We start from the raw sequence: 22,935 nt of genomic DNA on the forward strand, positions 1-22,935 counted from the left end.
AGAAATTATTTTTGATACAAATAATGGACAAGTAACTTTGTGATGTTTTAAAGAAAGGTTTTGTCCCAAGGATCTATAACGTGTGTGTGTGTGTGTGTGTGTGTACACGTGCATGTATGTGTGTGGAAAGGTATTCAATCCATCTTTTACACTAGGCTAATTTTGTTCAACATGTTTATATCATACAATTTTGCATATTAAAATATAATTACCGTAGAGTCTCAGAACAATTTGATATACAAAAAAGGAGAAAGGACCAGAAATGGAAACTTAGAACACAGCCTGCAAACATTCATGTGTACATTTAAGGCTATGTATGCAAGTTTATATGAACTTGAGCACTCCGGGTGAGAGCGGAGGACAGGAAGGCCTGGCGTGCTATGGTCCATGGGGTCACAAAGAGTCGAGCACGACTTAACGACTGAACAACATGCAAGTTTATATCCTGGGCCCATTTGCATGTAATGGTGGCATATCATGGGTTAATTAACCACATTTGCTGCAATGTGTGCTGGGCATGTTCTGCAGCCATTTTGAATATTCAACCTCTAATTGGGCTGATCATGATGACTTCCAAACCTCTAGGGTAATTATAGGGTAATTGTGGGCTAAACAACGTTAACCAACAATTTGCTGCTGTTATATGTAGACTGGGTCAATGAGTTCTAGCAAGGAAGTATTTGAACATTTGGAACCTCTAAAAGTTGTGGTATTGGGCATTTGTGTTCAACTAAATGTAAGAAAACATTGACTTGTGTAACTGTTTTCACAAAATAATAATTTTTACATGTAACTGATGTTGGCTGTGGTCCTAAGCACACTTACAACCTGATCCTGTGTATATTTACTTAGAAGTAAGTTCCACTGTGGTTAATAGGACTTCTTCCCAAGTGAGTGCATAGGATTGTACTCTTACCTGGAAGTGAAATAAATGGAGAAGAAATACTCTAATCCTAAAACTTCCTAGAGGAGTAGCCATGCCAGTCTGTTATAGCAAAAACAACTGAGATCTTACGGTGCATCTGATGAAATGGACTCTAGTCCACAAAAGCTTATGCCATAATACTTGTGTTGATCTTTAAGGCACCACAGGACTCTTTGTTCTTTTTTACCCAGTCAGGCATCCCAAGCTTGGAACCTAGGGGCAGAATCCAACTGTACCATTCCGTTAATGCAAATGATGTTGTGCTTGCAGAAACTAGGATCTGAACTATGTGCAAAAGAGGAATCCAACTACAGCTATGATTGCACAAGCATGGTTGTGCTAGCAGTTGTGCATTATGTTTGTGCAACCCATTGTGCATAACTCCTGTGCAACGGGTTGCACAAGCATAATGCACAGTTGCTTGTGCAGCCATGCTTGCGCAAACGCAACTTTTAGTTGTTGCACAATCATTTGCGCAAGCATATCTTTAGTTGTTGCACAACTGGCTGCGCAAGTGTAATGGGCATCCGCTTGTGCAGCAGAACGATTCAGCAGAGCTCCACTAGCATGATTTGAGTTTGCAGAATGACACCACTGGATGCTGCCACATGATGCAGCTAGCTATGTGTGCTGATTGGTCCATGATTAGAATTTGGATTCCCCAAATATTAGCGCTGTCAGCTCGGCAAGTCCTGATCGCCCAAGGAGGAAAGTGATGTTTGAATTAAGTTCAGTACAAAAGAACCATACACTTCCCCTACTGAGTACGAGATCCAACATTATTTTCTCTTTCAGTACCCCTTTGGACATGTATTAGGAGAGATTTGTGAACAATTTCTGATCAAGGATCTCTCCCCACCCCCCACTCCTCTCTCTCTGCATCAGTGTAAGAGTGTGCTGCAAATAAGCTGTTATGGTATGAGATTTTTATAGGCAATAGCATTTTTCATCTATAGTGGAGGCTGTTGGCTCCGATGTCAGTGGGGCAGTGTTTCCACTCCAGGTTTCAGTCAGAACCAGTCAGAACTCTAAAGGAGCTATCCAAGGGGTTTTGCACTTGGTTAGCTCCTTTCGAATTCTGACTGGTTTTGACTGAAACCTAGAGTGGATTCACCGCCCCACTGACATCGGAGCCAACAGCCTCCACTGTTCATCTAGTGCATAGTTAACAGAACTGTGATAAGAAAGTAATGTTCGTAGGAAGCTGCCTTATGCTGAGCCAGAAACCTGGTCTGTGTCTGCTAGTTCAGGATTGTCTGCACAATTCTTGCAGTGGCTTGCCAGGGTTTTAGACAGGAGTCTTTTCTAGCCCACCTTGGAGATGCCTCCCTGGAACTGAACCTGGGACTTTTTGAACACTACACACGTGCTCTACCACTGAGATAGCCTTTCCCCCTAAACCACTTCATGAATTATGTTATCCTTGGAAACACATGGATTGTACAGGCACAGCTGACAGAGAGCCAGAACTGGCTGACTTGGTGGCAGACCTGGGTTTACCTTGTGTAATATGGTCCCAGGCATTACATGATCTGAAGGCACATGAAGCAGCCACCTTGCTGAAGCTAAGCAGGTCTGAGTCTGGTCAGTGCTAGGAGGGGAGGCCACCTAGGAATCCCATGTTCCATGATGGAAGAAAGGTTGGATATAAATAACAAAAATTTAAACTAGCCCTAGGCACATCTGAACAAAACTGTAGACTTACTTGTGCAGTTCAACAAAATGCTAGGGCTGCAGTCCTATGCCACACTTACCCAAGAGTAAATTCCATTGAAATAAGTGGGACTTACTTCTCGGTAGACATGCAGGAGATTGTATTGCATAACCACCATCAAAGAAGTAAACAGCACAGCCTGCAGTAGATGTGTGGCAGGGTATTCTGTTTTTAGAATGCATTTGGAATTATTTCTAATGCACTCCCAAGAGGCTTAGAATATATCAGAAGCCACTGCGTAAAAATACAGTCTAAAAATGTGTGAGAAGAAACTCACCTTATCCAGGACCCATTTAACTAGTGTCATTTGGAGTTGGAAATGAAATTGCCTGCCATATTCCCTTATGTAATGCATCGTTTCTGATCTCAGATAGAGTTGCCCAAAGACTTTTAACGTATGTAGAAGATGCTTGTGTGTTCTTGGCTTTGTAATAACAAAACTCTTTAACGGTAGCATCTAACACACCCTAGAAACCTTGCAGCTTTAACCACTAAAATCAAACGCTTCCTCTTTTATTGCTAAGTGGAAGGTGGAGTTTCAGTAAAGTTTGGATTTCTGCCCGGGGCAGGATCAGGAATCAACAGCAGGCCCAAGGAGCCGCCCCACTCCTTGCCAATAGAATGTCTATGCAGAGCAGATGGGACATACGGCCTTCAGCACACAATACCAGCAAGCAGTAGAGAATGAGATAATAGAGACGGAACAAAACCGTCTCAGAAAGCGACTGCCACATACACAGCTCCAGCTGCTGCTTTTGGGAAAGTCTCAGCATCCTCTTTATGCTACATTTTTCACCAGTTTGTAGCATTACCAAATAATGTATTTAAAACAAACTAAAATGGGATTTTGCATGCCATTTCTAGCAGCAGCTCTGAGTGTGTAGAGTCCCATGTAAACAAATGTGTTTACTAATGCAAAACTAATTTCCTTAGTCTGCCTTTTATTTTCCTTCTAGACTAAAAATAAAGGGAGATAGAAGGCATAATCCACTGATTATGCACAAACCTCACGGAAATTAGTGGAAGTTACAACACATCATGAACTGCTCATTATTTTATCACAGTGGTCTGTGCCTAAGATGTTACTTTCCTCTCCTCGCACGATTTTTTTTTTTAAACAATGTTTTATACAAACACAAACTATGTGGGTTTCCTCCCCCAGCCCCACGTTTGAGAGTCAGCACAAGTAAAACAGGAGCAGCAATTAATTTTGCAGTCTGGTTTCCTGCAGCCACTTCCAGAATGGAAAATCTGGACCTTGCCAAATGAAGCCATCTGCCCTGTATTCACATATCATTACAGCAATCAATGTTCCTCCCAGCATCAATCACAAGCTGTGTTGCTGAAATACAAGCTAGTTTAAAACAGGCAGGTGGGCAAGAAAACTCAGTTTGAAGTTGGAAGAAAATGTGTTTTAGGAGGAAACACTAAGAATACACCCTCAGAAATATTTTGCAATACATGACACCACACAGCCCATTTGCCAGCCTTGCAATGATTATTTGCCAGGATCTAGTTCACCACTTTCCATCAGTCCCTCTAATAACAAACTCAGGTGGTAAGTGCTGGCAGGATTCAAACCAAAACAGGGCCACCAAGAAACAAGGGGAGGTATCAGCATGTTTGGGGCAACCCTAAAGTTTGCAGAAGTACACAGGATCTAAAACAACAGCAAAACAAAACCTAAGGAGCCCTCGACCCCCTCACCACAGCTTAATGAGGACTGAGCAAGCTCAGTAGCCACAGAATGTTGAGTATTAGTTGTGGGGCAGTGAACCAGAAAACCAGGGCAAATGGAATTATATATTCCGGAGCAGGACATGGTTGGCTGAAACTCAGTAAAGGAGCATTGCTGATATAAAGAGAGGATACACGGCAACCTTTTGTTGCAGGTTCTGCTTGTGAATGTTCTAATTTCAGACTTGGAAATATGGCAGAAACAGTCTGCCATATTTTCTTATCGAATTTTAAGATATCCATACGTAGTTTAATTATTAGCAAGAATAAGCAGGGCCCTGCAATGACACCTTCCAGTCTGGAGCATCTCTCTGCTCAGCGTTCCAGCCACTCCATTTCATCCCCCCCCTCCCCCCGGTTTACCTCCCTGCTGCAACAGTCAACCAGCACTCCATGCCCACCGAGCATGCTCAGTCCTCACTGAATTATTTGGGGTTTCCTCCCTCCATTTGTGCTCAATTCCAGCTACTTCCACCCATGGGATCATTTTAAAATAGCTTCTAAGTTATTGGGCAGTTTAAAAGTACAGTAGATAACTAAAAAGCTGTGAGCCAGACAATTAGACAGTTAGTTCTCTCCTTTTTATATCCGTGCATCTCTTCCTCCCTTTCCTGCCACTCCACACCATTCCTCCTCCCACTTGGTCGCCACCCCCACACACCCCTGACTTGTCAGCATTCCATGGCATTGAGTCCTTATGGGGTTGTTTTTGGAGTTCTCTTTAAGGTGTTTTTCCTATACATTTTTTAATTTATTTCTGCACTTTGGGGTTACCTGGAATCTGATGATACCTTGCTCTCTTGCTTGGATGGTGCAGTTTGGCTACATAAGCACGAGCACAGGAAGACTCCAATCAGACAAAGAAGAAAGCATACCAAGTATTAATTTTCTGTTTCTGTAATTGCCTCCTTCTGTCAGTTCATTATTCTTATTTATTTATTACATTTATGTCCCACCTTTTTTCCATCGTGGAGCTCAAGGTGGCTACATGTGGTTCCCAGATGGTGGTGCCCCCTCCAAGCACTGACCGGATTCAGACCTGCTTAGCTTCAGCAAGGTGGCTGCCTCTTGTGCCTTCAGACCATGCCCTGAGACCAATTATAGTGGGTTGTATCCAGTGTTCATCTAACTTAAGTCCCATTCATTTCAGTGTGTCTACACTAAGTAGGACTAACATTGGATACAACCCATGTTCTCTTTCACTTTTTATATGACTGGCTAGCCTATGCTAACACATGTTAGATTCTGTAGAAGAGACTCTGTAAGGCAAATGACTCATTATGTGGTAAAACTGTTCCTGGACTGTACCACTTCAAAATGTAAAAACCTCCTTACACATAGGCAATGGCAATCGAGTCTACTCTTTTTTCTGATGTTGCTAACTTTCTGTGTACAGGATATTTTTTCCCCCATGGGGAAGTATTCATTCATGCAATCCTCCCAATACCTATTGTGTAAAATGGTACATTCCAAGACCAGTTTTGCAGTGCAATGAGCCTTTTGGCTGCCAAACCTCACTTATGGAACCAAAACTGTGTTAATTTTTATATTCATGTGGAATTCTCTGTTGAAGAGGTCTCTCTGCACTGCCAAACGCATTACTCAGTAATCAAATGGATTATCATGTTATGGGCATAGAGCAGGAAAAGCCAAGAATCAACGTGTCAGATATAGCTGTGGGATCAGAATAAAACAGACAAAACCCCCGGGGCTCTGCCATTCTTGTGTGGTCTCTCTATAGCAGTCAGCAACTAGATTGGCTGAAAAGCCAAATTTATCACAAGTGAGCTGTGTCCTCTTCTAAAGGGTAAGGATGTGCAAATCAGCAAAACTTGAGCTCACCGAAGTTCTCTAAATTCCTTCTCAAAACTCGTTGAGTCTATAAGATTGTGAGCTTTGTGTTTTTTCTTTTCACGTGAAAATTTGTGTGTATTTTCGTCCATATTTTTGCAAATGTACACATCAGTTGTGCACCTCTTTGAAATGTACGCATTCTTCTCCCATTGACTAAAGCATATTTGTGTGCATTTTCAAAAGTACACATTTTTTCATGCACATTTTTCAAATGTATGCATGCTGTCGAACACATTCTTTTGTCTGCGAGTCGTATTGCAAGCTTGGAAATCTACAGACTTTGACCGCAGTCTGCATCCAAGTCTGTGTTTGGTCCAGAAGGTGTGAACTGGGTAAATCCAGATAAAAAAATGAATTGAAACAAATTTCTCATGCATTGCTACTTAGGGGTGGGCAGAAAGATCTCCAGCTGTTTTGACCATCAACTGTCAACATCCTTGACCATTTTGTGTCTGGGAGCAAAAATGGCCCTCCCCTGCTTTAACTGCTTTAAAGTTAAAACCAGTACCTTGAATTGGGCCCAGAAGTACACTGGAAATAAGTGCGACTAGTGCAGAACAGGTTGAATATGTGCACATTTTTCATTACCAGCTAGAAGATGTGCAGCAGTGCTCTACATCAGTTGAAGCTTCAGAGCCACTTTTCAGGCAGTCCATGTAGAGCTCAAGGGCCAAATCAGACCTGCCCAAGGTTCCCCAGATGGCAATGCTCCCTTCTCCTGGTCCCACCCCTTTCCCACCAGCCATCAATCATTTGGTGGTTTCCAGGCTTTTTCTCCAGTTCCCCCCTTTGCTCTCTCCTCCACATTCTTTCAGGCTGAAATGTCTCTCCCAAGGGTTGATTACTGTCAGTAAGACATTTAAGCTAAAATATGTGGGTACTTTTGGTATGTTGGTCCTGCCCCTTTTGCCTACAGCCCCACCCACCACTGGGATGTGGCCCCAAAAGCTTCTCTGAAATGGAATTTGGCCCTTGGGCTGAGATTCTGCACCCCTGATGTAGAGCATATTACAGTAGTTAAACCTAGAAGTTACAAAAGCATGGATCAACATAGGGAGGTCTGATCCATCTAAAGGGGGCAGGGGGGGAGCCAATTTTTGAGCTAAACATTAAGTAAGGCATTTGGGCAATACCTCTGACTTCTCTAGAAGCAGCGCCAAGTCTAGGAGTACCCACAGGCTCTTGACCTGGTCAGACAGGTCAGCAGAGAGCCATTGGTCATAGGCAGGCAAAGTCCCTCCACACCTGGTCATTCCCTACCAGCATCACCTCCGTCTTATATAGGTTCAGTTTTAAGCTATTTTCCCTTCATCCACTTGGCCATAACCTGGAAGCCAGCCTTTCCCAACCTGGGTACCTCCACATGTTTTGGACTACAACTCCCAGCACCTGATCATTGGCCATGCTGGCTGAGTTTGATGGAGTTGTAGTACAAAACATCTGGAGGGACCCAGGTTGGGGAAGGCCATAAACACTGGTTTGAAACAGAGATAGCTGTTCCTGGATGCTTTGTTAGCTATACAGCTTTGGAGGTCCATTGGCATATTGAGGATACCAGTTCCAAAGCTATAGGTGATCTCTATCAGCAGCGTCATATCAATATTTAACAGAATCAGTGAGCTCTGTGGAACCCCACAAAACTCCCAGGAACTGATATTGTCTCCATAGCGATGATCCTTTGAATCTTATAGAACAAAAAGAAATCCATTAGAGTGCATACCAAGGGACACCTGCTAGATAGTCAAGGTCGTAGAAAAAATTATTATAGTCCACATCAAAAAGGTCCAACAAGGTATTTCCCTTATCAATCTCCAGATTAAGTTAATCCACCAGGGCTACCAAAATGCTTGGAGCTGCTAAGTCATGATATGTTCCAGCACCTCAGCTAGAAATGGAAGATTGGACACCAGTCAAAAACTGGCCAACTCTTCCTCCTCCAAAGTTGGCTTTTTCAGAATCTTGCCTCCTTAAAGCCTCATGGAAGCTTGCCCTCTTGTAGGGAGGCATTGAAAAATTTGGCCAAAAGTCAATTAAGCTGTAATCAGCTGGCCTTAACCAACCAAAATAGCAAAGGGTCCAATTTACATGTGGCTTTTTCAGCTCCCAACATCCTTGTGGAAGAGCAGATAAAAATGCTCCAAGTGATTGTGACAAGCAGCTGACTCTGACCTGGCTGGTGTAAAGTCTGCACTAATAGTTGAACAACGTTCTGTATACACCGGCTGTATATACAACTAATTTGTGCTTTCAGAATCCAGTCTCAAGTAAATATAGCTATTGGTGCAGAAATCACACATAAGTTTGACTGCAAAACAGTATGAAAAATATAGCAAGATGTAAGTAATGTTAAACTCAATACAGCAAAATCCTAAATAAAATGTAGACATATTCGTGTATGAAGAGAGTGACACCTAGAGGCCAGAAATGTTTAAAGGACTAGCCATGGCCTTTGTCACAGTTCCATGAAGTTTTGATGATCTAAACCTAAATCAATAGTTTCTCCTAAGGTTAAAATGTGTTCTTATACCAAAAAGAAAATAATGTGTGTAAATTTGTTAAAATAACTCCCCCCAATTAATGTCAAAATAATTCATTACGATAAAGAGGGCTGAAGATGAAGACCGAGAGGAGAGCTGGGTTCAAGTCTCCACTCAGCCATGAAACTCACTGGGTGACCTTTAGCCAGTCACTCACTCTCCTCCTAATATACCTCACAGGGATGTTGTGAGGACAAAAGGGGAAAGAGAAAGAACAATGTCTGCTGCCTTAAGTTGTTTGGATGAAGGGCAGGATGACACTGTAATAACATAGGAAGCTGTCTTATACCAAGTCAAGATTATTTGTCCATTAAATCACCTACTGTCTACTTTCATTGTCTGTGGCTCTCCAGGGTCTCAGGTAGACTTTTCTATTACTTGTTACCTGACCCTTTTAAATAGAGATGCCAGAAATTCTAACCTAGGACCTCCTGAATGCAAAGCATGTGCTTTGTCACTGATCTCTAAGGGAAGTAAGCCTAAAACAGTATGTTATAAAGGCATCAAGAGGAGACTGAACTGAATGCAAATCATACAAGTTTCAACTCAAGGCAAAACACTGATAGGTAAACTTTACCTGCTAAATGGAAAGAAATGTAACAAACCCACCCCGGCACATGGGGTCCTTCAAATTATTGACCCACTGTGGATACCAAAAGCAGGGTTGCAGTCTGATAGAAACCATAGTTGGAGGGTTTTTAAAAATACCATGTCTAATTACATCCAAAATGGGAGGCATGTATCAGAACTGCAGTGAAGGAACTGCAAAGAAAGACATTTAAGCTTTCCTCAGTAGCACCCTCTCTCTTGGAACAATCTCTCCCTTGTCTTAATGACTATGAAGTGCAGATTAAAATGCAGTCCATTTGACATATGGTTGAGCACCCTGTAGAATGTAAAGATATAAAATGGCTGGCAGAGTCAGGAGTCATTCAGATACCACTCTAGAAAACAAAGAGGAAAAAGATTCAAAACTCTGGTATGAGAGGATTAGGCCACACATGTGCAACCTATTGGTTGTACGTGACCCTTTGCCAATTTATGTGTGGCTTGCAGGTTCCCTCCCTGCTCCTCAGGTAATTAGCACTGGAAACAGCTGAGCAGTGCACCACTGGCATGCTTCTCAGCTGTTCCCACAGCCAATCACTTGGCATGCAGTGGGATCTCAATGTGCTTACAGCCAACTTTGGCCATGCCCACTGCTGCCATTGGGGTCCAAAGTTGCCAGTTCTGGATTAGGCAAAGAGTTAAGTACTGCAGTTATTGTGTGGAAATTGTTCTCATAATTAGTCTTAATTCACTGTAGAATATTTTAACAAGATACAGTAAGTATAAAAATACGACAACTAAAAATAAATTTGCTTTATTTACCAATTTTCTAGAAAGCATGTAATAAAAATTGGTCACAAGTGACAAAAACCAATATATTGCACAGTGTACAGAAAACATTGTCTGCAGATAGGAAAACCACATATCAACAAAGTTCTCTCATACTGACCAAGTATCTTTAAGCTAAAACACTCTACAACATATTTGGTGAAAGTTGATTCCAGAATCTTGTCTAAAAATGGAGGATTGCTATTTTAAAAGTTTATAGCAACTTCTTAAAATTCCACCCTATAAATAAAAATGTACTTTAAAAGGATGTAAATATTTTTATTAGATCATCCATTAAAGGCTTTAAATACATTTCTCTCCTCTCTCTAAATTAAGGTGTCACACACACACACAAAGTAGCTTCACCATGCATCATGGGGGATGACTGCTCAAAAAACCACAAGCCTGAAGTCATAACCATATGATTGTCTGGTTTGTGGGCCTTCATTTGTAGCACTGAGAATTTTCCATGAGATTTAAATGCGATACATAAAGCCTGTGCATAAGTGATTATAGAATCAGAGTTTAACTATATGTCATTAGATAAAGCTTCATTTATCAAAATGACCCTGGTTGAGTAACACTTAAAAACAGTTGTTTTAAGCATTACAGGATATGCACAATGAATACTGATGTACATGAGTATTCATACTCAAATAGTTAATGAATGATTTAAAATACACCTAGGAAAAGCACATCAGGGTTCATATTTAGATGCACATATGTTTCATTTAAAAAAAAATGTCATGAGATGATTTGAGAGAAGGATGTAGAACAAGTGCACACGGAATTATTTACCCCTCTCCTTTAATACAAAAATTAGGAGGCACCAGAAGAAATTCACAGGAGCAAGTTGGGGAAAAAAGGAAGCTTATTCTATACAATCCACAATTTACATGTGGAATGTATCAATCTAGATGAATGCTGGTTCTTAGCCAACGGATCATTGGATGCAAATTTCATATTCAAAGATGCCTGTAAGCTTCTAGCAGGAAAGTTTGAAAAAAAAACCTGGAATAAATCAACACATGATTGTCTTGGGGCTTCCTTGCTTTGCTAAAGCATAGATTACAAGATGCCGCCAGACTAGATCTTTGTGAAGTACTGATCAGATCTTGTATGTCAGTTCTTATGCCATGTTTGATAGCAAAGCATGAGAGAATTTGAAACATAGATCAATATACATCTAGGTCAAAAAGGGTTGCTTTTTAGGCAGTGACTACTTCCTGAAATAATGTTCTACACTATTCAGCTACAAACAACATTTCCTCTACAGCACTGCCGCATCAAACTTTCCACTATGTTTGGAAGTTAACTTTTCAGACAGAAGTAAAGGTAAGCTTTAAAAATGTCTGAAAGAGAATGAAATGCAGCTACAGATATTAGATGTAAATTAAGTTTCCAATTACAGTTGACTTCCTTAATATATTTTACCACTCTTCACATCCGAGGAGCTAATTATATTACTAAAATATAGCCTTGCCTGGCAAAGGGTTAATTTACCCTCTCTTGCAGCCCACCTTCTCTCGCTGGGAGAGGGAGAGATGGGGGAGCTGCCGCCAGGCCTGCGCCTGTGGCCATCGGGTTTCAGGGAAGGCGGGAGCACGTGGGCCAGGCTAAGTTGTTTACTGGAGACGCTCATCGTAATCATCAATCCTGTGCCCCCAGCAAGCCCAGCCAGAGCAGCGGTGGCAGCCCAGCATGCAGACACAACGTGTCAGGCTCAGATAGGTCAGCTCAGTCAGAGAAATGTTATGGAAAAGTTTCTTCCACATCTCGATGAACATGAAAAAGAGGGAGGCAGATGGGTGGTGCAGATGAGAAGCAAGATTATATCTTGTTCAGCTACTGAATTATTAATATTCATTGTAAGAGTTGGTTTGTGCTAGTTTTTAGGATTTATCACACAGTCCTTTGTGTGTTTACTCAGTCCCACTATGTTCAATTGCCAACTGGGCTTTCTCCCAGGTAAGTGTGCATAGGGCTGCAGCCTTAGCTGCCTTCCCAAGATCTCTTCCCAATCCACACATTGGATTGCACTGTTAATTCTTGAACATTAATTTCTATGGAATTGCCAAATGCAACCTGCTCTGTCAGCTACCATTTTTGGTACAAGGTTGGCATGCACCTGGGCAAACAAACCCCCGTGGAGGGAAGGGAAACAGAAAAAAATCAGTTGCTGGGAGGGGAGAAAGAAGGTGTGTGTATGCGTGGTTCAATCCAGTGTGTATGTTTCTGTTGCAGGATGGGAGAGATATAATGAAGGAGCTTAGGGAAGGCTAATGGGTAATGTTGGGGCACTAAGGGAGTGTGCAAGGGGGCTGTTTAAATGAGAAGGGATCTGTCCATGAGGGCTGAGTTGAGAGGGTGAAGCTTCCATAGAGTATCATATTTTGAAAACCTAAAATGTTTGTGTTTGAGTGAGTGAGTGGGTGAAAAAGATCAACACCCCTGCATTTTTTCTCAGACCTCCAATTGAAATACCCCTGCCTTACTCTCAGCTGCACTGTTTTTGGATCCCAGGTGAAGGCTGTATAACTTACAAGGTTGTACAATCTTAGAAGGGGGCGTGGCTGTGAGGAGGCGTGGTTGTGACTGTCACGAAGGGACCCTGCACTTCAGAATTTGCCACTACACTACTGATTGTTTCTCCACAAGGATTCTTCTGAAAGGACAATTACTAATGGCTAAGATATGGGTATTACTGGGAACAAATGTCAACATTAAATTTAGCAAATAAGTCGCTAATATAAATTTAAAGATAACATTAGAATTTGGAACCATAAACAACTGGAAACATAGAATTATGATTATTTTCTGATGTTTTAACACTGATAGGAAAAAAGGCTGTCAGGGATTTTTTTATACATACAACTGTTTTTAACAAGTTGATCAGATGTTTGGATACTGTAGAGAGGTGAAAATATTTTCCTTGTTTTTAACACTAGTAAATCAGAATTTAGATTTAGAATTGGATGGAGTTAGGTTTGTTTAATAAGAGAAACAGTTGTAAAATATTGAGGATTTACTGTCCACTACTCTGGAATTCATCCTAGATAAGAATGAATCTAGGATGGCCCAGTATTTTGTAACATTCCTCACTATATCCAGTTAGGCTCTGAGTATATTCTCTGTAATTTTAAAGAACGATTGTAGGTTGTTCAGAATTTGAGTTTTTTAAAAAAAATATGAAACAAAAATATACATGTGCTAAATATACAATGGTTGCTAGAGAGGAAAAGGAATGTCCCCATTTAAAGAGATTAATCACAAATGACCTTTTTCTAGAACAAAAAATCCATTTGTTTTATATAAAATGGGATTCATTTCACAAGAAACAAGCTTAAAAACCTTTAAGATCTAATGATGCACTGCAATAGTTAAAAGCAGATGTTTTTGAAGTGGGTATTCATGGTTTAGACATTTTCATTGTTGACTTGGTTCCAGGTAGCCAAACTATTCTCCCCACTGGCTTCACTCATTTCATTAAGCTCCATTTCATGGATATCTTCATCTTGTGCATAAGAACTGCTGTTAACATTTTCTTCACAATAAACACACTCCTTAAAAAAAGAAAGAAAAGAAGTAAAAGTAAACTATAGCTCTTATTTTGATATGTTGCCAGAAATACTCATCTCCATGCATTTGTCTATGTATGAACAAGCTATAGAACTATCTCACATACTAAGGCTACATTTCTATGCATGCTTACCTGGGAGTAAGCCCAAATGAATATAATGGGGCTTGATTCTATTGCACTAAGGGTGTGGTGTGTCCAAATGCTCTAACTCTAATGTGACATAAATAATCTTCATAACAGCAGCCTCAAATAAAAGTTCACTTTACTTAAAGAAAAAACATGCTTGAACATACTGAATTAGCAATAGTGTTGGGAAGTCCACCCTTCTGAATCCATGGATGTACTTCAAGTAGCTCTCTTCTTTGCTCCTCGGTAAACTTTGGCTGGAACTTCTGCATTTGTTTCAGTTTCAGTTTGTCCTCTTTTAAAACAGCTTCTGAGTTCCTAAAGTAAAATATACAAACAATCAGTTTCAGTTCTTCAAATAGCCAAACATGCAGACGTTATAAACAGTTGCAGGCAAAATATTACACATAAATTTCAGGTTTTGAGTATAATTGACCAATATTTTCAAATAAGTTGTGTTCTTGCTGTTATTTAACAATCAATGTAAATTAGTGTAGATTTCTATTGATTCTTATTTGAACAAGAACCTAATTCTATGTTCTGCAGATGGAATGCCAGCAAAACAAAGGACTGGGCTCAAAGCTTCTGATGACAGTGCAAGGGGATGGCTCTCGTTGTGACAGTGCAAAGGGATGGCTCTTGTTAGAAGGAGAATTTGGCAGGTTCATACATCATGATAAGCCACCCTGAAAATAAGCCATGGTGGGTTGGTTGTTTACTCTCTGTGGCACAACCTCAGCAGCCTTCTCCATTAATGAGCACAAATGCACTCAGCAGAGTAGAATTTATTTTGTAGAATTTTTTCTACCTTCAGGGAGAATTGCACATATTTAAGGTATGCTTTTTAAAAAAAAATTTGGGGAGATTTGTGCAAATTCATTAAAGCATAGTAACTACTGCGCTTATTCACAATAACTGCAAATTTGCACAGATCCCCCCCCAAGTTAAAAAACCTCCATTAAACATGCACAAATCTCTCCAAAGGGGTGTGTGTGTGTGTGTGTGTGTGTGTGTGGGGAAGATGTAACTGTCTAGGAAGGGAACGAACTGGAGGGGTAAATTGACTACTGTCATTTCAAGATGCAACAGAGAGGGAATATCATTAGTAAGATTGTGAAGAGCAATCGGGATTTTCGCCGCTTTTTCCAGGTGGCTCTGTAGCCCTTTCTGACAAACCATGGACCATGGATTTGCACTTCACGACAAGCCACTTTGAAAACAAGCCACCCCGAACAACCCAAAAACAAGTCATGGGTCCTCAGGGCGGCTTGTGCATGGTTAACAAACCATGCTGAGGAAAACACTCTGGGTTTGAATGTCATGACAAGCCACCCTGAAACAAACAAGGCTGACAACCTACCGTGGGTTTTGTATTATGTGAAACAAGACCCTAGGTTATCCCTGCTGAAAAACAGCAGTACCACTGATGTTGTTAAGGTGGCACAGAGGAAAAAAAGACAATATATCGCAGAAGGACCACATGAATCTTGTTTGACAGGAAAGAGGATGAATCCATGAGGATGCCTTGTGCCCTGTGTGCTCAATTCTAAGCACCAGTCATAGTTCCAATGCTAGCTTAAACTTCTACTGATGTAAAACTGCAGAGTAAGATGTTTTCTCTTTATAGTAACATATAAGTGGAACAGAGCTGTCCAGGTCTGTCCCACTTATCTCACCAGGGATACCATCAAAGCTGTTGTGGAGCAAGCTGATGCTTACACCACAACAACTAGAACACTGGATAGGATTGTGTGCCTAGAACACATCAATGCCCATGGTTGCCATTCTCAGCAGATATAATGTAGAAAGTGTCACACCTCTGCTGCTTGAGATGTTCCTGAATATCAACATCACCTGCAGAGATAGTTAAATGTGTCTGGCAGAATTAGAACAAGAGATACTTCTCATCTACAATACATGGCCTGAGTTTTACAAAATCAGAAGCACTTTCAGATATGTGAATGATTTTAAGATCATTAATAATGGAGGATTATTTAGCTATAAATATGCAAACATTGCTATGTTCCACTAGACCTGGTCAGCCACTCTGATAGAATCGGAAAAGGTTTTTAACATAGTATAAGGAGTTGTTCCACCAGTTTCCAGCTGTGCACAATGCAGATGCTGCATAGAGAATATGACACTGCACAAAATGCCATCATAAATAAAGAACACATTTTTTTCAGATGTGTCCTTATTCTTGTGTTAGATACTCAAAGCATATATGAGAACTAAGGAAGCATCACTGAGAGATGGAGGTTAGACCCTGTGCTTACAAAAATGGTAGGAATTTAGATATTGCTGTCATTACATTAATGCCTAGGTTCTGGCTAGCAAAGATTTGCAGTTGTAAGCCAGTGACTGTGCGGTATTGTTGCACTAAGTGCTGAGTAATGAGACCATTTAGGTTTGGTATCATCAAAAAGTCTTCTTCTGTACATGTTAATTGCACAACAGGTTGTATTTTTAAAATATTTTCATTATTAAATGAAAGGGTCAATAGAAAAAAAAGAGAGGAGGAATTAAGTATATTATTCAATGATCAAAAAACCTACCAGTTTAAGATCAGAATTAAGGCTATCTCATGTTGGCTCATCCGTAATTTCCCCCGGAATTTGAAAGAAATATATGATATTCTGAACTGCGGTTTGAGTAAAAACTACAAATGTGAAAATTTTCAACATTTTTTAACTTGCTATATCTGTGGCAATTTGGATTGCGTGACTGAAATTTTGCACGATTGTAGAACTCATCTAGCAGAAAGTAGATTATGGCTGCCAAGTTTCAAATTATTAGCTCTACAGGTGTCATTATTATAAGCAGTAGAATTTTGAGGCTTATGGCGGAACCTTTATTTTTGCAGCTCACATTAACTAAAGTGGCACTCCCATATCCTTTTGATTTCTATTTCTATTATACATATTAAGCAATAATAGACAATGTCTATCTGAAATGGCAATTCAGTGAGTAGTTTAGATTAAAAAAAAAGAATTACCGGGAGGGTATCTGGTAAGTCATCATAACAGTATCATCTGTATTTGCCATCAGTAGCCAGATGGGATCCTGGAGGGCATATTTAATGTACTGCTCACTTTCTTCCATTTCTGAGCCCTTTGTTTTATGATTGTTTTCTGAGGAGTCTATGCTCCCAAAATATTTGCTGGTATGACTTGTCTCGCTACTTCCTTCAGAAAAAAAAGTACACTTTTAATATTGGAGACCAAATTTTTCCATTTAAACACTCCCACAGCTTATCAATTGCACACGTGTCTATTTTTACCTGTTCCACTGCCTGACATGCCACATCCATTTGATCCAGATCCTAAAGACTCAGCAGCTGCTGAAGCACCACTTCCTGATAAAGCAGACCCAGTGCCCGAACTTGCATCTTCCTGAAGTAAAATATCCAGTATATCACTAGACACAGAGAAGGCATCACTATTTTGAGCTTCCATTGGAGATTCAACCTTAACAAAACAGAAACAACTGTCAGTCTAAAAAGTTAAGGAAGATCCTTTATTTTACCAAAAAGTATTGGGTGGGGGAGGTTTCTCCACAAAATTTAGGTAATTTTGTTGGAGTGGGAGAGAAACACAGTGTATAAGACCAAGGTTGTTGTTGTTTTACAACTATCTGAGCTGACATGAATTGTGTTGTCTGACATGTTGTGGACAGAAAGTCATATTCTAATCATAACTCCAAATAGTTTAGGTTTCAACTGTACAGTTTTCATTAGCAGAATACCTAGGCAGGGTTGCTGGCTCTCCCTTGCTGGAGGTCTTCAAGCATCTGTTGTGTATTCCCTAGTGCTAGATTTCCTGCACTGAGCAGGGGGTTGGGCTAGATGGCTTTCAAAGCCCCTTCCAACTCTATGATAATTCACTACAGTGATGGGTAGACATATACAAATGAATAGTGAGCTTTATTGTGTGTTCACACTGGAATCTTTTCAGCAGTGCTTCTAGTAGAAGGGTCCCCTGTGACAATTTAATACTAAAATCAGATTTACTGCCAGGTGATACAGGATTAATTTCATGGGAACAAACAATGTAGATGTGGGGTGGCTCTCAAGCTACATTTTTGTGCTTGGGTATAGATAGCAGAATACAAAATGGCACATGGGTATCAGCTGCAAAGGGCATGTGCATTTAGATTGCAGCAGCTTTCCCCTATGAAAGACACGGAAACAGCAACTAGAAAACAATTAGACTCTGTCATCAGTGGTAACTCATACATATTGTGCACCTTTCAGAACTAGCGACATACACAAACTGAAAGCAGCCTACATGAATGTATGCTGGCCTGTCAAGGGCTTGATCAACCACCTGTGAGTAAAAGAAAAAAACCACTACAACATGGGGGTATCAGGCATCTGGTAAGTCACAGCACATGGCTGGCTGGTGACCTTGGTTTATCTTGGTGGGCACTCCTCAGCAAACAGGACATCTTCTATAATAAAGGTGTGTGTGTGTGGAGGGGCAGATTTATAAAAAAAGAGTCACCATGGAAGAGTTATGGGGGAATTCTCACTTTGTGGAGAAATTTCCCTATAAATGATGTTTGTGTCACTACATCCTAATGATGCAATCCTATACATGTCTACCCAGAAGTAGGTCCCATTGAGTTCAATGAGGCTTACACCAAGGTAAGTGGGTATAGGATTGTAGCCCAAATTGCTGAAATTGAGGGCTTGCAGTGGCAAAAACAGTTCACTTCTGTAGCTGGCAGCCACTCTGCATAAACAGTTAGTTAGTTAGTTAGTTAGTTAATTAATTAATTCTTATTTGTACTCTGCCTTTCTACCAAAAAATGGCACCCAAGGTAGCTTAACTTGTATTCGTATGTTTTAAAAAGCTGAATAACCTTGTCTTTTTTGGCATTCAAATAGAATTTTAACTAGTGTCAACTACATTAGCATAATTTATGATGCCCAACACCACACTTTATACAGATATATGAGAGTATCTAGAACAGGGGTAGGAAACTTATTTTTGGCCTAAAGGCTGGATTCCATTTTGGAGCAGCCCTCGAGGGTCACATTCCTGTGTTGGGTAAGGCCACAGGCAAAAGCGAGCACAGTTAAAAAAAATCCAACCCCCAATTCTATGGTTACCAATTTATAGTAGGAACCATGTCTACTCAGAAGCAAGCATGAGCAGCATGTCTACTCAGAAATCAGCAGGACCAAGTCACTCAACAGCATTTTCAAATATTTTCCAAATATCAAGTCTATGCATGTCTACTCTGAAGCAAGCAGGACTGAATCACTCAGCAGCTTCCTCTCCTGGCCCCACCTCCTCTGACCCACAAGGAAAAACTTTTATCTCCAATCAACTGCTGATCAGAGATGAGAGCTTCCCTCTGAGGCAGAGGGGGTGGGGCCAGGGGATGAAGCTGCTGGGCTAGATGGGGAACCTGATCATGCCCACGGGCCAGAAGTTAACTATCCCTGATCTAGAAGTTCAATTTGAATCTACAATTGCTCATTTTCATCTCTGATGGAATGGTAAAACTGTCAAGTATTCAAAGTTATTCAGTTTCCTGACTTGGGAAACTTTAAAAAAGTCACCAAGGGTAATTATGTTCCAGTCTAAGGAATAATCACTAACAGGATATCCAAAATGGAAGGTTATCTAGTTCTAACCATCTGCACTGAAACAGCATTTCTTAGACTTCAGTCACCCTTAACAGATATGAATCCTCCCAGGGAATAGTTCCATATTTTAAACTATAGTTTAATAAGCTCCAATAGGGGAAAAAATTAAGTAGTACCATTTTTAAAGAGCATATGCAACATAATTAGATAAATATTTCTTTAACACAGATATTTTCCAGGAAGCTACAGAGAATGCTTACAGGAGAGGATGCTTTTCTGTTAGAGTCATCTGAACTCATGGGTTTGGTGGTGGTCCCTCCATCAGTCAAAGTTCCATGGCTCCCCAGCATACTAGCGGCTCCACTTTCAGTTACTTTTGGCATTTCTTCTAATTGCAGAAGGTTCAACTGTAGAGGAGAACTGCACCGTGACTGGAACAATGGTTCTGAGGCCTGGTCTTGTGGACCCAGAGACTGTGGAGTGCAGGAACGGGAAGGTTCATTCCGGGATTCTATAACAGGGGTCTTTTCACTATGTGCTGATGGATTATAATGGAATGGTTGTGTTTGAAACACCATCTGGGGAGGGAAAGTGTTTGAGGCACTGAATGGAGGCTGTGCTGTAAACGGTGCTTGTGAAGAAAAAGAAGGCTGAGAAGAAAAGCTAGGAGGATCAGGATAAAGTGTTTGAGGGATACCACTGTTCACCTGAGGATACACATAGTTGGGGAGTACAAGTGCTACCACTGGAGTCACTAGTGGTGCAGGGAATTGTGATAATGGCAAAGGACAATGATTTCCCAAGTCCTGTGATTCATTCAAACCAGAAAGAGAAGCTTCAGGACCTGGGTGAACAGTCCCAGTAGGTGGAAAAACCGGAAGTGTATATGCAGGCACAACTGCAGGAAAAGGCACAGCTGAATAACTTGCTTGGGAAGTATCCGACGGAGACCAGGCTGTACTATTTAGGCTGAGCAGAGGAAACCTGTGTGGAGGTTTGGTACCAGAAGTTGTACTGTCTGAAGATTCCTGTAGCTTATGTCGTTTTGACTTAGATTTCCTGTTCTTCCCACTTTTCTTCCAAGACTGATCTAATCCAGAGCCATATTGTAGTCCATGTATACCTAGAGCAAGTGAGAGAGAGATATTCAACATCTCTACTTTTTTTTTTAAAGAAGCATTAGGACTCTACCCTTCTTAGAACGCTTTCAGGCTTTACACCTGAAAGCTCTTCCTCATAAATTCCACACATGTGGAGACAGCCTGCCACTTATTTGCAGAGTGGGAAGGCATTGTGCACATGATTGGCAGCATTCTTATTTGTTGCTTCTTCAGTTTCCAGGGTCGAGCTAGTATTTAAAAGAGTTTCCACATCTAACCACTAATGAACCCTAGCTCAAATCAAGTGCCCCTCCCTACAACACACTTTTAGATTTGGTTCACATGATCAATGCAACCCACCATGGTGGGTTGTAGCAACAATCCAACCTCTCTAGGTTTGCACATAACAAGGAGCTATGGTGCGCCTCCAGAATGTCCAAAATATTCAAGATGGCAGCTGCCACCGCAACCAGAAGTCCCATGGGGAAATTCACCCACGGTGGATTCTTGTTACATGTGAACTGGGCCTCTATTTCTCTTACTGCCAGAAACTACTCTAAATTTCTGCACAGGAACAATAATGGCAAATTATGGCCCTTGTAGTCCTGGAGAAGAAGGGGAAAACTGTGCTTCTCAAAGATGCAAATGTAATCCCTCATTCATCTGGTTAACAGTTCTGGGTAGGGACTTGAGCTTCTGGTGGAGCATACAGTATAATCACAAGCCAGCTAAAATCTAGGTTTGATAAAGTAAGCTTAAGTAAGCACATTAAAATGGATGACTTCCGTTCAGAGACTGTATAATGGTAAGTCTTATAAGGCCATGAAAAGAGCCTTACCACGTTCGCCAGGATATCCTTTGGGTTTTTCTTGAAAGTAGTAATTGCAGTGATATTGAAAAATATGGAATTGTTTAATTTCTTTACATTTGTTCAGAAAGCTTTGCTCTTCTTTTTGTGTATGCACCGCAAGTACTTCCTTTGTAAGTCCAAATTTCTTAAATGCCTCTTTTTCCTGGTTCTTTTGTGCTGTGCTAGATTGTGGAGCAATAGGTTGACTCTCTATGGGTTCTGTTCCACTAGGACCATCTTCTATTATTTCTAAAATAAAATTAAAAAAAAAATATATATATTAACATTTTCATCTCATTTTCATCTGATCAGAGCTCTTTTCTTCCAACAGTACAACATTAGTATTATCTGTCTGTCCAAGTTTCTTGCCCTTCTGTAGGAAAGAGAGAACATAGCAATTCTTACAATTATGTTTGTAAAAAGCCTTCATTCCTTGTACAAACAGTAAAGCAGTATTCCACCGCATAATAAAGTGGTACTGTACCTAATTCAGGTTGTGTTTTTTTGTCTCCAACATGAACTATGGTGCTGCTGTAGCTGCATTGACTGGTAAAAGATACAACACTTTCTGGCTTTCCAGGCAAAGTCAAAGACGTTAAGTGACCACCAACAACAGAAGCATTTGATTTGTCAGGTGTCTCCAACACTGCAGGGCCTATGTGAGTTTTTGATAGCCCACTTTCTTCTCAAATAGCAATACAACAAAAACAGAAACAACACACAGAGAGAAAAGAACAAGAAAAACAATAAATGCAAGTTTCTCAGATAAATAAAACATGATATTGGGTGAAAAGTATTGCCCAAGTCTGAGTGAAGACTAAATTGTTTTGAGGGGCCAAAAATAATTACTTCCTCTGCCCGCTGACATGACAGGAGACCCTGACATTTTTTACACAGTGCATTTTTCCAGCTTCCTAGAAATGATCTTCAAAACTATCTGCTTCCTTTTCCACCTCACCAGTTTGTCATCAAGAACAGAACACCAACTTTGCCACTTCTTTTGCCTTGTACAGATTTTGGGACTGAGGGTGGAGCAAAAATGCAAGCACAGTTGTTACTCATTTTGCAAGTATCATGGGTAACAATTTGCTAGTATGATGGGGAGTAACAATTTCCTTGCTGCCAATTTTTCAAAGAAAATTTTTTGCTGGACAAAAAAGAATTACATTCTTCCATGTAATTTCTTCTGCTACAACATCTGCATTTAAAAATTTCATGAACTATAATCTAACTTGTTCACTGTTGCATGTAGCACATTAACATAATGTAATACCTTTCAAGCACAGGCTGATCTAGGGATTAAATTATTGCCTTCCCAAATCTTCCTAATGCAGGAGCAAGATCATGTCTCCTCTGGTGGTAGCTAATAATACATAATGCATGAAGTTACTTTATTGCATTGAGAGTTTCTTTGCTCTTTTTTATTAGCTACTGCTTATGGCTGTTGGGGAAACTCACAATGCGATGATGTCATACCACATATTTTATATTACTCAATATTTCCAGGGCTGAAAAGATGAGGAGATGTCACAGAGCTGG

The 22,935-nt window shown here is 40.5% G+C and overlaps 1 protein-coding gene across 13 annotated transcripts in view; it reads right to left on the reverse strand.

Annotated features, from left to right (window-relative positions):
* Positions 1–10,114: 10,114 nt before the first annotated feature.
* The window catches only part of PER2 (period circadian regulator 2), a 66,259-nt gene continuing 53,438 nt past the window's right edge, over positions 10,115–22,935 (reverse strand). For 7 of the 13 annotated variants that reach the window (XM_084847056.1, XM_084847059.1, XM_084847054.1 and 4 more), the window contains 7 exons: positions 21,881–22,081; positions 21,385–21,645; positions 19,707–20,569; positions 17,131–17,317; positions 16,846–17,035; positions 14,018–14,168; positions 10,115–13,707 (listed from right to left, as the gene is read on the reverse strand). In XM_084847056.1, the coding sequence (XP_084703182.1) occupies positions 13,561–13,707; positions 14,018–14,168; positions 16,846–17,035; positions 17,131–17,317; positions 19,707–20,569; positions 21,385–21,645; positions 21,881–22,081 (2,000 nt within the window). In that variant the 3' untranslated portion in view covers positions 10,115–13,560. Of the gene's footprint in view, positions 13,708–14,017; positions 14,169–16,845; positions 17,036–17,130; positions 17,318–19,706; positions 20,570–21,384; positions 21,646–21,880; positions 22,082–22,935 lie in introns of those variants that run through there. The other 6 variants (XM_084847065.1, XM_084847064.1, XM_084847063.1 and 3 more) reach the window with 2 other exon arrangements.

This window comes from Heloderma suspectum, chromosome 3, assembly GCF_057233095.1.
Source record: "Heloderma suspectum isolate Gila_16-S chromosome 3, 16-S_ref, whole genome shotgun sequence".
In the NCBI taxonomy this organism is placed as follows: Eukaryota; Metazoa; Chordata; class Lepidosauria; order Squamata; family Helodermatidae; genus Heloderma; species Heloderma suspectum.